Raw genomic sequence first — 14503 nt, forward strand, 5'->3', positions numbered from 1 at the left:
GGCATGGGAGAGGCTGTATGGTGTTAAGTGAGCTGCTTTCAGAGTCTCAGACAAAAGCTACCTTATTTGTTCCAACTATAATTTGAACACAGAAGGCAAGAAAATTGTGGGAAAGAAAATATAAAGTAACTGAATGATGTGAAATGTGCCTGCCAGGGCTGCAGAACAAGTTTTTTGTTTGCTTGCTTGTTTTTTTACCCAAAGGAGAATCCACGGAGTTCTGATTACTTTAAAATTTTCACTTTTAAACAAATATGTTTTAGTCTTACTTCAGTGATTTAACAGACTCCTCTTTTATATTGACTGTTCTAAAAGAAAGGTATTGTGTTCATGAGACTATTGGTGTAAAAAAAATTTTTTTTTTCAAAAAAGAAAACAAATTTAGACTTTAATTTGTAATATAAAGTTTGGGGCATTAAATGCCAGATCCTCCACAAGAATACTTGTCTCCATGGCTCCCTCTCTCCTCTCCCCTCCTGTGGATAGAATCCTGTTCAACTTCAAGAGTGTTGAGGTAAGCCCAGCTGGCTTGGCTCAAAGAGACAACCTATGAACCAGGAGGTCGGTTTGATTCCGGGTCAGGGCACATGGCTGGTTTGCGAGCTCGATCCCCAGTAGGGATCCTGCAGGAGGCAGCCAGTCAAAAATTCTCTCATCATTGATTTTTTTTCTCTCTCTCTCTTTCTCCTTCTGCCATCCTCTCTCTCAAATCAATGGGGGGAAAAATTTTTTTTGAAGTGTTGAGGTAAAAGTTCTAAAGTGTTGTTGTTGAAGGGGGGGGGGGGTCGAGAAGAGGGAAGAGAAGGAGAAAAGAGGAAAAGGAGAGAAAATGTTTGAATTAAAATAATTATGGGTAACAATGTGGCTAGACTGTGTTCTTTTAAGTAAAAAACATTGTCATAAAGATGTTAAAGCCCCATTTGTCTCACTTAAATGCCAGAGATTATTTGATTTCATAGAGGAAATATAGAATAGCTCTTTTTCTATTTAAACTTTAGTTAAGCTCTTCATTTCATTAAAAGCTAGATTAAGCCTATGAGTTCACCCAGATGGAACATGGCTTTGTACAATAAATAGAAAGTACTATTTTTTTCAGAATTTTTTTAAGACAGCATTGTGAAAAACTGAACTAATTATGAGAATTATGCCTTTAAACAAAAAGCAAATACCGGTAATTATTTGTAAAAACTTCTGTTATTCTTGGTTCTGTACGATAAGCCTGAGTGATTTTACAAACCAGTTGGTAGATGATAGTGATAGAAACCAAAATAGGGCCTTTGTATAATTTTTTTAAAAAGATTTACAACTCGCTCTTGCCACTGACATGCCATCCAGGCTCAGAAAGACCTGAAACCTTCGGGGCCGTGTGAGCCACGGCACGGTTGTGTCGGCAAGCACCGAAAGCACCCGGGGGTCACGGTAATGCTGGTGGCTTGCATCATCACAGGATCAACTTCGACAAATATCACCCAGGTTGCTTTGGGGAAGTTGGTATGAGGCATTACCACTTCAAGAGGAACCAGAACTTCTGCCCAACTGTCAACCTTGATAAACTGGGCCCTGGTCAGTGAGCAGACACTGGTAAATGCTGCCAAAAGCAAGACCAGAGTTGCTCCCATCATTGATGTGGTGCACTCGGCTACTACAAAGTTCTGAGGAAGGGAAGGCTCCCAAAGCAGCCTGTCACTGTGAAGGCCAAGTTCTTCAGCAGAAGAGCCGAGGAGAAGATTAAGGGTGTTGGTGGGGCCTGTGGCCTGGTAGCTGGAAGCTACTTGGAGGGAAGTTCATTAAAATGTCCAAGTACTTTTGTAAAAAATAATAATAATAAAAGATTTACAACTCACTCTCATGTATATCTCATTTGACCCTTCTAACTAACTACAAATAAGGCCCATGTATAGTTACCCTCTATTGCTAATGAAGAAGCCAAGACTTAGAGCTAGATCTCAAATGACTGTGTAACACAGCTACTGAACAGAAGCTGACATGGAGGTGATAGATATGCCAAATTCAGTTCTTGTGATGCTTTAAAAGCTCTTTAGAATGCAGCTCATGTTTTACAATTCCTCCACAAAACGAGTTTATCTTAATTTACCCTAGTTTTGAACATTTCCATTCAAAATTATTGTATATACTTCAGAGGCAACACCTACCTCTCAATCCTGTCCATAAATTCATTATAATGAATAAGAGTAAAAAGAATGACATCATAAAATAGCATGAATTTACCAGGCAAACAAGCTGATATATGTTAAAGAGTTTGTCCCAATGACTTTTAATTGCCCTGAACAGAACTTTAGGAGAAGTTGGTAAGAAAGCAGGTAAGGATTAAGCATTCTGATAAAAAGTGTTAAGTCAAAACAGTTAACAGAGTTTGTGAGTACAGAATTTACCTTTTTATGTTCAACATGATAGTAAAACTTTCGTTTCAATTTGTTTTTAATTTGGGGGAGACATTCAATAAAGGGATATAAGAAACCTCAATTTCAGCATTTGCCTATTATCAAATTTCCATAGAAACAAGGTCATAGCACTAAAATATAAAGTACAAGCACAATGAAGGTTTGCTTTTAATGTCTTTATTTCAGACAATTTCTATTAGTTATCCTGGAAACTAAGAAATACCTACTTTATGTGTAAAACATTTTGGCTTTTCTACAATGGAGAATTGAATTATTTGGTTACACAAAATTACAGATGAATGATGCTCTGCCTTGTTCTTCTAAGGCTGCAACATGATTTCTTCTAAGTCATTTTTAAAGAGCTATTCCTAAGAACCTAGTATAAATTTGTCAAACTTAAAAGAAGTTTTCTACTACCTTGCCTTTACCTACCGTGTTTCCCCAAAAATAAGACATCCTCCGAAAATAAGACCTAGCACATGGAAAGATAAGAGATCCCCTGAAAATAAGACCTAGCGCAACTTTGGGAGAAAAAATTAATATAAGACACTGTCTTATTTTTGGGGAAACAGGGTATCAATATATCTAACTGATGGTAGTATCCGTAACACAATAAAGACACTAAAGTCCTGTGATACAATTTTATGATTGCTCATCAACTTCATACAACCTTTTATGTTATGACACTATGAGCTTTCCTAATTTTTTGGCTAAAGATTCTCTCTCGCCGAAGCTGGTTTGGCTCAGTGGTAGAATGTCGGTCTGTGGACTGAAGGGTCACGGGTTCGATCCCAGTAGGGGGTGTGCAAGAGGCAGCTGATCGATGATTCTCTCCCATTGATGTTTCTAACTCTCTATCTCTCTCCCTTCCTCTCTGTAAAAAAATCAATAAAATATATTAAATAAATAAAAATAAATAAATAAAAGATTCTCTCTCAAGTTACCCCTTCTTTCCCCCTCCCCCTGATGAGTGAATAAGGAAGGAATTGGCAATATTATGTGGGAAAAAATCTCTGAGCAACATCTTTCCTCTGCTTTTTCTGGTAAGAATGTTAATAATCATTTGATGAAAAAGACTTAGAAAATATAGAAAAGTCCTAAAGAGAAGTAATGACATAAAACTCCTGAAACTGAGCTTGACATCTAGAGAGCGCTCCAGGATATACTTCCATGCACTGCATGGAGCTCTACTGCATGACTCTGGTAGCTGTTCAGCGAATCATTAAATGGTTGGAGCTCTCACTAGTTAAGTATACAATTTTACCTATATGTTCCCAAAAATTCTAGTTTAGCACGTCTTAGTTGGGATTCAGGTGATTCTTATCATGAGAGAAGTTTGGGAAACACTGAAACAGACTGTCAAATTACATTGGGAAAGTTAGGGAGATGTGGGGAAGATAAGAGATCAACCGAAGGACCTGTATGAATGCATATAAGCATAATCAATGGTCCCAAAACTCTGGGGGATGAGGGCATGTATGGGAGAGGGGTGGGGAGGGGGCAATGGTAAGATATGTACACATATAATGCCTTAATAAAATCAATGGTAAGATATGTACACACACAATACCTTAATAAAAAAAATGAAAAAATAATAATAAATAAATCATTTGTCAAACACTCACTGACAGCTGTGAGTGCTCAGCAACTGGAGGTAGGGGAGAAGTCTGAATCCTCTCTTCCCTGGAGAAGCTTACTTTTTTTGTGAGAGGGATGCCCTGAAAGCAGTTAATACCTTGTAACAAGTGGTAGCTACGTGACTGTATAGTGTGGCTACTGGCAAAGATGTCTGAGAGGTAAATTGGGAGGCATTTGGGGGGAGGAGCAGCATGAGTGAGACAGGATGAGAATGAGTATTAAATAACTTAGAGAATAAAATTAATAACATTTAAAAGTGAATAAAAAGTATTCTCTGAGGGTCTTCCTTGAGTAGTGTAATGATTATCTTATTTAAACATGAAGTGAGAGTTAATGTGTTAAAGTTGTTTTATCTGTTTCTTTGGATCTGAATTTTATAAAACTCTTTTATTCTCCAGATGAGAAAACTGGGGCCCAGAGACACCTTTGGCCCCTCCAGCTTGTTAGTGAATGGGCAGCCCAGCACTCACACACCTCTGCCTCGAGCACATCTGTTTTGTCACACTGTCTCCTGAACAAATATTCATTATTGGCTTTCATTTACTGCAATAAAACCCTCTTCCTTCAATATTATATAAAGCATTACATTTTATTGTAGAAAGTGAATAGTAGAAATAGAAAATTGCAGCTGTTTTTTATTGCTTAAGAAAATAAAATACTAAAATCTTACTCTAAACTTCTCACATTATTATATAGTGTATTTATAATAGGTGTCTGCCAGGTTTGATTATAGGTGCTATATCAAGGGCAGCATTTTATAACCCATTCCTCAAATCTCATCTGTGGAAGTTAGAGTATCTAATGGGTTTACTATAGAGCTTCACAGGATATCACACTCAAGCAGTTCATGGAGCATAAGAAAAATTACAATGCTTAATCGATTGACATTTTAACTAAGGAAAAACCACACTTTTATAGGTTTAACTTACTGTGACATTTTCTTCTATTTCCCTTCCCCTTCATGTATCTCCTGGGAGTCTTACTAAAAAGTATAGCTCATGCTCAACAGTATTTCTGGATGACAGCTCAGCCAACCAGCCTAACCTTAGAACACAGTCCAATGGTGAATACAACTAGGTTGACAAGGGATGAGTAACAGACCCCCTTATGCTAAAAGGCATTCTAGCCATACCTAATTTCAGTCAACTAATTGTCTTCTTCAGTGATCAGGTTAAGAAACTTGTGTCCATTATATATTAATTTCTAGGACCTAAATATGAATTTATAATCTCAGAAGAGTATATGAAGGGAAAGCCAGTTAGCAAATAAGAAATCCCAGAAACAAGCATTTGTCGTTATTTTCTTGATTTCTGTTGTTAAGACATTGTTGAATATAATGAAAAGGAGAGGTACTTTTTACTGGTGTTTCTAGAAAAACAAAAAGTATATTTTTATGACATAGAGTTCTAAAATGATGCATACTACTTTGGAACTTACTAATGGAAGAAGTTAACATTTTGTTCCCGACTTGCATTGGAGTGTATCTGCACTTAAGTTTAATTGATTTTTATCAGATTTTCCCCATCATATATTTTTTCCTCCATTATTTTTGTATATAATTCATTCTCTTTCCTACCCCCCAAAAAGGGGGGAAATGCATCATCACACCAGTCTTAAGGAACAAGTTTTCAAGCTAATTTCTTTGTGGATAAAATTTTTTTCAACTCAGGTTTTAGTTTCACAGATATATTTAATTTAATTATACACACACACACACACACACACACACACACACACAGGAGGGGAGGACAAAGTAAATTTACAATTGTGGGTACATGAAACAGAGTTTATTCTTGTTATTATTTATTCATTATTGTATTACTAGAGGCCTGGTGCACAAATTCATGCACGGGTCTGGCCAGCCCAGCTGGGAGAAGGGGCCATGGACGGTTGGCCAGCCAGCCCTGCCTCCTGGTCGAACTCCAGTAGAACTCCCAGTCAAGGGGACAATTTGCATATTAGCCTTTTATTATATAGGCTATTTCATATGAACAACAATAAACCCACTTTTGCTCCACCGAGTAGGTATATATGGAGACCCAGAAGGAGAATAGAGGGGAAAACAAAGTATTTTAAGACAACATGGCTAAATTTGATGAAAACTATAAACCAACAAGCCCAAGAAGTTCAAAAAAACGCAAACACAAGAAACATGAATAAAACTATACCAATGCACATCATAATCAAATTATTCTAAACTAGTGGTAAAAAAAAAAAAAAAAATCTTAAAAGCTGTCAAGGAAAAAAAGGATATTATGTACAAAGAAAGATAAGGATGACATCAGATTTCTCATTGGAAACAAAACAAGCAAGAACATAGTGAGGCAAAATCTTCAAAGCTACTGCAAGAAAAAAAAGCATCAACCCAGAATTCTATACCCAGCAAAAAATACCTTTCAAAAATTGAAAGTAATATACTTTTTCAGAGACATAAAAGTTGGAAAAATAGCCGAGACCGGTTTGGCTCAATGGATAGAGCGTCGGCTTGGGGACTGGAAGGTCCCGGGTTCGATTCCAGTCGAGGGCATGTACCTTGGTTGCGGGCACATCCCCAGTAGGGGGTGTGCAAGAGGCAGCTGGTCGATGACTCTCTCTTTCATCGATGTTTCTAGCTCTCTATCTCTCTCTCTTCCTCTCTGTACAAAATCAATAAAATATATTAATAAAAAAAAAAAAAAAAAAGTTGGAAAAATACATCACCAGCACATCTATAGTATACAAAACATGGTGACTGTTAGGGATTGAGGTTAAGGGAGGAATGACTTATTGTTTAATGGGTATGGAGTTTCATTATTTTACAAATGAAGAGTTCTGGAGATAAATGGTGGTAATGGCATCACAACCTTAAGAAAGTTTAATACCATTGAACTTAAAAATTATTAAAAGGTAAATTTTATGTTATATTTTACCACAGTTTTTAAAATAGAAGTAAAAAGCAACAAAAATGCGCCAAAAGTAGATTTAGAAATAAAACAGTGAAAACAGTTACATATTGAATTTCTACATATTTTTAAATGGGTTACAAATCTAGCACTTACCTTCACATTTAAAATGATAACATTTTCCAAGTAATAATACAGGAGAATTTCTACTAAAATACGTCTTTGTTTTCAACACCCAACCTAAATGAGAAAAAAATTGTTTTGCAATTAAAGGGTTATGCACTAAAAGTCTAGCAACATTTTCTTTAATTTCAAATCATCAATTATCAACTATAGATGTACATTTTTTGCAAAAGTAGTAAAATATTTGGACAATGAACTAAAAATATTTATTTTAACTACATTCATTCCACTTAAAGAACATGAGAGAGAAAAAATAATTTTAATTTACTTTCAAATAGGTAACAATGTTTTTATGGTATAAAAGAATTTTTAATCCTTACCCAAGAATATGTTTTTAATGATTTTAGAGAGGGAGGAAGGAAGAAAGAAGAAAATATTACAAATCATGTATTTGCTAAGGGATGTTTAACTAGAGTATATAATTCAATAACAAAAGGACAACCCAATTAAAATGCACAAAGAATCTTTGGAATATTCACTCCAAAGAATATATACAAGTAAGGCCAATAAGTATATGAAAATATGCTTAACATCATTGTTCATCAAAGAAATGCAAACCAAACTCACAGTAAGATACTTCACAACCACTAGGATGGCTCTAATAAAAGGATGGACAAGGTGTTGGTGAGGATGTGAAGTAATTCAAACCCTCAAACATTAAGGGTGGGAATGTAAAATGGTGCAGCCACTTTGAAAAAGTTTGGCAGTTCCTCAAAAAGTTAACATAAGATCCAGAAATTCTACTCTGAGACAACAGAAAACATGTTCACATAAAACCTGTACACAATGTTCAGAGCAACTCTATTCATATTCCAAAAAAATAGAAATAACCTAAATGTCCATCAACTGATGAATGGGTAAAGAAATGTGGTATAGTCATGCAATGAAATATCATTCAGCCATATAAAGGAATAAAGTACTGATATATATTGCACATGCTACAACATGGGTGAACTTTGAAAACATTAAGTGAAAAGGGTCAGACACAAAAGGCCACATGTTGTATGATTTCATTTACATGAAATGTCCAGAATAGGGAAATCCATAGATATAGAAAACAGACTGGTGGTTCCCAGGGGCTGGAGGGAGGTATAGAGCACATGTGTCAAACACAAGACCCGCGGGCCAAATCCGTCCCGCCAGGCCTTGCAATGTGGCCCGCACCACGCTGTCATCACTGCACTTCGCTGCGTTTCCATCACAATGACAGTTTATGACTGTTCAGTAAACCATTCGGCCCGAGATTTAGGCTGGATTTTAGATTTTGGCCCCTTCTCTGATTGAGTTCGACACCCCTAGTATAGAGGAATAGGGAGTAGCTACTAATGGGCATGAGGTTGCTTTTTGGGCTAAAAACATATTCTAAAATTAGGTAGCGATGGTAGTTGCACAACCTTGTGAATATACTAAAACCACTGACTCATAACATACACTTTAAAAGGGTGCATTTTATATCGGGTCTAGTAATAATTAATGTCGTTTTTAAACATTCGTTTAAAATCTTGCTTGGCATTGACTTGTATTGACATAATCTTCAAACACGTGGTATCTACAGAACGTGTGAAGTGCAATTAACAAGTTTTGCTTAAAAAAGTTTGTGTTTGGTTTGGTTTTTGTTGCAAAACTAGGGCTAAGAAGATGGCGGATGAAGAGCATATTCGGCACTGCATGCTTTACGAGTTCCAATTAGGAAGAAAAGCAAGTGAGGCTGCAAAAAACATCTGTAGTGCTCTTGGTCAAGATGCAGTTAGCGCCAGAAAATGCCAGCGTTGGTTTGAGAAATTTCGCGAGGGAAATTTTTCGTTAGATGACAAGAGTGGTCGAGGCCGTGTGTCCAATTTTGATCAAGAAGCTCTTCAAGCTCTTTTGGTGCAAAATCCTCAAATTACCCAACAAGAGCTTGCGACAACTTTAAATTGTTCACAGAAAACAATTTCCAATCAATTGCGTGCACTTGGCAAAGTCCAAAAGTTTGGAAAATGGGTTCCTCATAAGTTGACCGACAACAACCGTAATCAAAGAGTCACAATTTGCAGTTCGCTCCTCTCTCGTCAAAACCGTTTGCCGTTTTTAGAGCAAATTGTTACCGGAGATGAACAATGGGTGCTGTATGTTAATTTGAAAAGGCGGCCTCAATGGTTGGACAAAAATGAGGCTCCGCAGCCCGCGCCAAAACCTGACTTGCATGCGAAAAAAGTGATGTTGTGTGTTTGGTGGAATTTTAAAGGAATTCTTCATTATGAACTTTTACCATCTACCCAAACCATTACAAGTGCAGTGTATAGTGCCCAATTGGAAAGGTTAGCCCAAGCTTTAAGAGAAAAAGAACCCGCGCTGATTAATCGGAAGGGTGTAATTCTTCACCACGATAACACACGACCGCATACTGCAAGAATCACTGCTGAAAAACTGCGCCAGTTGGAATGGGAAGTTCTCCCTCAACCTGCATATTCTCCTGATATTGCCCCTTCCGATTACCATTTGTTTCGTTCTTTGCAAAACTTTCTTCTTGGAAAAAAATTTAATAATGAAGAATGCCTCAAAAATACATTGACCGAATTTTTCGCATCAAAATCACAAGAATTTTACAATAGAGGGATTAAAATGCTTCTTGAGCGTTGGGCACAAGTAGTAGAAAACAACAGCAACTACATTGTTGATTAAATTTTGTTGTATTGTTTAAATAAATTCGATTTAAAAAAGTATTAGAAAACAACATTAATTATTACTAGACCTAATAGTATATAAATTATACCAGAGGCCCATTGCATGGACACTAGAGTTCCCTCGGCCTGGCCAGCACCCTCTTGCAATCCAAGACCCCTCATGGATGTCAGAGAGCTGGTTTCAGCCTAATACCTGCAGGCCAGGAAAAAGACCCCACCAGGGCACGAATCTGTGAACCAGGCCTCTAGTATGCATATTAGGTCTTTGGTTAATCTCTTCCTGCCCTCTCCTCATCCCCCTTCCCTCTAATATTCATCAGTCTGTTCCATGTTTCCATGACTGTGCATTGAGTGTATGCCCCCTGGTGGTCAGTGTACATCATAACTACAAGTCGAATGGTCACTTACACTTTTATATATATAGACTTCAACTTTAAAAATTAATGTTCATAATTTTCAGAGTGCAATGTCATGTTATTTTCAAGTTATAACTGTCTAAATAGCTAGCTGGCCATGATTTCCAGTGAACTGGGAGTCAACTGCCAACAGGTTTTACCTGAATTTGCAGTATCAAGGAATTTCACTAAATTTTATCATTTTTATTTTATGGCTATGATGTTCTCTTCTTGTTGAAACTAGTTCTGCTGAGTATTTCTCCATTTCTGAAGGCTTCTTCAACTCCTATTTTTTTTAGTCTGAAGTGAGCTTCAAAAATACCATACGATTGGTTGCCAGATGGGAGAGGGTTATGGGGTTGGGTGAAAAAGGTAAAGGGAGTAAGAAGTACAAATTGGAAGTTACAAAATAGTCATGGGGATGTAAAAAACAGCATGAGGAATAGTCAATAATATCATAAACTATGTATGATACTATACTTACTGGGGGGATTGCAAACCAATTTCTCATTTTATAGAACAGACTATAGTATATTCAATAAATACTTTAAATTTAGAAAACACTTAATACCAAATATACAACAATATAAATTAACACACAAAACTAGACAATAATCTCTCCCAGGTACTCACAATTAAAACAATAAGTTAACTAAGTTATGTAAATATCTAGCCACTCTGCTGTACACCTGAAACTAATATAATACTGAAAGTCAACTGTAACTGAAATAATTAAAAACAAACAAATAACCCTAACCAGTTTGGCTCAGTGGATAGAGTGTCAGCCTGCGGACTCAAGGGTCTCAGGTTCCATTCCAGTCAAGGGCATGTACCTTGCTTGCGGGCATATTCCCAGTAGGGGGTGTGCAGGAGGCAACTGATAGATATTTCTCCCTCATAGATGTTTCTAACCTTTCTCTCCCTCTCCCTTCCTCTCTGTAAAAAAATCAATAAAATATATTCTTTTAAAAATAAAAAATAAAAACAAAAAAATAAACTATAAAACAAAACAAATTAAAAAACAAAACAAACAAACAAAATGCCATATGATCCTTCCTTCTTGGATTTGTTTGCAAATCAAGATTAACAAGGTTAAAAAATAAGGGTCTGAGGGTACTTCCAGGAGAAATTCATTTATAAGTGCATGAACTGTATACTGTCTGTTTTGTGTGTTCAGAGTCTATTTTGCTTACTTCCTGGTTCACGAGGTTGCCTGAAAGTAAGTCTAAAAACGGAGGTATTACCATCACCTGAATAAATTCTGTTTGGATTTTTTTTTTTTTTTTTTTAAAGAGAGCACATAAGTATGCTTTAGTTTCTAAACATTGTTGATGATGATATTTGGTTCTTTCTTCAGGAGACATTCTTATCTACATTCCTTACAGAAATATGTCATTCAATGAGAACCTTAGGCAATTGTCAATGATTTAATAAGGAATCTTCACCTTCAAATATATCTTTGGATTTAAACAATTTTTAAATCAAAATACTTACTATATTTCATGTTGTTCCAAGCAGATATAAATTTAGTTTTTAGTTTGTCAACTTCTTCTGTTCCTGTGGCCTCCATATTCAAATTCCAAAGAAATAGCCATCACTTGATTTCATTCTTCTACAGAGTTTAATCTTTTGTACTGACTAAAAGAAAAAAGTTAAAGAAAAACAATAAGTTCATGTTATATGGTACAATACCTGCTAAAGTTATTTGAGTGATTAAATAACATTTTAATTTGAAATGAGCAAACCAAATTCTCATTTTATAGAACAGACTATAATATATTCAATAAATACTTTAAATTTATAAAACACTTAATACCAAATATACAACAATATAAATTAGCACACAAAACTGGACAATAGTCTCTCCCAGATACTCACGATTAAAACAATAAGTTAACTTAGAAACACAGCTCAGCATTGGTGCTTATGCAACTGTTCAAGATTTGTTTTATTTGTAATTAGAGAAGGTGATTTGAAATCTTATGAAAAATGATGACTATCTTCAGAATTGAAGCTTCCACTCATATTAAGTCACTGCTTTCATATAAAGCCTAAATTTTTGTTTTATTTTAAATTAAGGCATTTCCTACAATTATTGCCTATCTTAACACTGCAGCATTAAAAAAAAAATAGAATGGCTTAAATTTACAACAGGAAATGTTTTCTTACTTTAAAATAAGAATAAATGTAGCTCATAAGTGTTTGTTTTTTAACTAACTTGAGGGGAAAAATAGAAATGTGTGATATAATCTGAAAGAACAAATTATAATTCTAAGTGTTTGAGCTTATTTGCAATAATTTACAGACAGTTTACTTTTCAAGAAAATGCTGCACAGAACATTACACTTTTAGGGTTATAAATACCTACTCAAAAGTACTGATATATTCATTTCTCTAACAATAGACATTCCATTTTATAACACATATTAAAAGCTACAAATTATACATCATAGTTTAGGCAGGAGAAAACAGAGTCCATTGGAAGAATTTAAAAAATCAAGGTGAAGAGAGCACAGAAAGTCCAAAAAAGTAACACAAGATGTGGCTACAGGTCTGACCAAGGGCCAGAGCACACAGGGCCTTGTAGACTATGTTAAGAATTTTGTTCTTTACCCTAGCATATGGTTTCAAACAGAAATATCAGAATCAGATTCTGTGGGTTTATTTGACTTCAATAGCAGCAAAGAAAATAGACTGGAAAGGGACAAGAGTAGATGGTGAGAGTAAACTACTATTGTACAAGACTATAAGTAAAATAATAGTAGGTTGGACTGGTACTGTGGAGATGGAGAGATATAGATATATGAGAAAAAGTGTCAAAAATTCCCTAACTCTTGATGATAAAATGGATGTGGAAGGTGAGAAACAGGGATATATCAAGGATAAACTCAGCCAGGTTCCTGGCTTATAAAATTAAATAGATGCTGCCAATCACTGAAATAGGGAATATTAGGAGATGGGCAGGTTAGAGGGAGATCATGAATTTGATTTATGTGGAGTGTGAGAGGCCTCTGAAAGAAACAGTACAGAATCATTACTTATTTAATCATTTGGTAAATTGTTGTCAAGCACTATTTAGGCAATGCAGATAAAGCTTAGAACAAAGGCAGTGAAATATAACAGGTTCTTGAATAAAGTCATTTTGTTCAACATCATTTAGTTATATAATTTTGGTGAAATGTCATAGGAACTTAATTCTTGTTTGTATCAATTAACCTATGGGGCAACTGCTTTAACTACATATCATTTCACTTAAAATTGCAGAACCTATCAACAACTTGAAGTACAGAATACTATACTTCTGCCCGAGCTTACATTATAGATATATTCTAGAGAGGACAACACGGCCGTTGGTTTATATAGATCTGGAACTCAAGCATGAGGTCTAGGCTTGAGCTACTAATTTGAGGACTGCTGATATACAAGTGAGAATTATAGCTCCAGATTATCTAGCTTGGAGGATCCAAGATGGCTGCACAGGTAAACACCCAACCACAGCCACAAACAACAATTTCAATAAAATACAACTAAAATATAAAATGGACATTACCCAGAACTACAGGAAAGTCGACTGACTGGAAATTCTACAACAAGAAGCAAGGAGAAAACCAGAAGGAAGAGCGAAGGAGCTGTAAAAGCCTAAGGTACGGAGACACTTGGCGCGCGTGGAGAGGACGAAGCCGGAGAGGAGGGGGAGGCTGAGTGCCTGCCTGGCTTTCCCTAGTGGGAAGGAGATAAAAGCTCCGGACTGTGCTGAGCCCCAGTTCCGACTGCTCTGAACCCCAGTTCTAGGCCAGACCCCGGGGACCCAGGCTCAAACAGAGGAGCCTGGGCTGTAAGGCGGAATCCCAGGGGAGCGACGAAAGGCAGAGCCGCGGAGGCACGCAAATTGCACGCAGAGAAGGGACGGTTGGCTGTGCCGCGGGATTGCCCTGGCAGAAAGGAGACAGGGGCTCCAGACTGCTCTGACACCACCTCCAATCCCACTTCCAACTGAACTGAACCCCAGTTCCGGGCCCGTTGGGGGAGAGACTAGACTGTTTGGTAGCAGGCAAAAAGCACCTCACTCTCAGAGGTGCTTGCAGCGAGTACTGAAGGACCCTGAGGAATACTGAGACTCAGTAGTCGCATAGGTTGTGGCTGACGGAAGCCAAGGCTGTAGGCTCCACCCTGAAACTCTGCCCCATCAGGGAAGCTGCAAAAATGTCGAGACAACGAAATAGATCACAAACGAAAGAAATGGAGGACAAAAAGCAATTGGATATAGAGTTCAAAACCACACTTATAAGGTTGTTCAAGAATCTCCTAGAAAAAGCCGATAAAATAAAAGAGACCTT

General features: G+C 36.7%; 1 protein-coding gene across 5 annotated transcripts in view; it reads right to left on the reverse strand.

Annotated features, from left to right (window-relative positions):
- Nucleotides 1-14503, reverse strand: part of ATG4C (autophagy related 4C cysteine peptidase) — a 79877-nt gene that overhangs the window by 45595 nt on the left and 19779 nt on the right. For 4 of the 5 annotated variants that reach the window (XM_036445660.2, XM_036445658.2, XM_036445657.2 and 1 more), the window contains exons 2-3: nt 11661-11804; nt 7079-7162 (exon numbers count right to left, since the gene is read on the reverse strand). In XM_036445660.2, coding sequence (XP_036301553.1) covers nt 7079-7162; nt 11661-11736 — 160 coding nt within the window. In that variant the 5' untranslated portion in view covers nt 11737-11804. The remainder of the gene's footprint in view (nt 1-7078; nt 7163-11660; nt 11805-14503) is intronic. The other variant, XM_036445662.2, reaches the window with a different exon arrangement.

The sequence above is a fragment of the Pipistrellus kuhlii genome, unplaced genomic scaffold (genome assembly GCF_014108245.1).
Source record: "Pipistrellus kuhlii isolate mPipKuh1 unplaced genomic scaffold, mPipKuh1.p scaffold_m20_p_2, whole genome shotgun sequence".
NCBI classification, from domain to species: Eukaryota; Metazoa; Chordata; class Mammalia; order Chiroptera; family Vespertilionidae; genus Pipistrellus; species Pipistrellus kuhlii.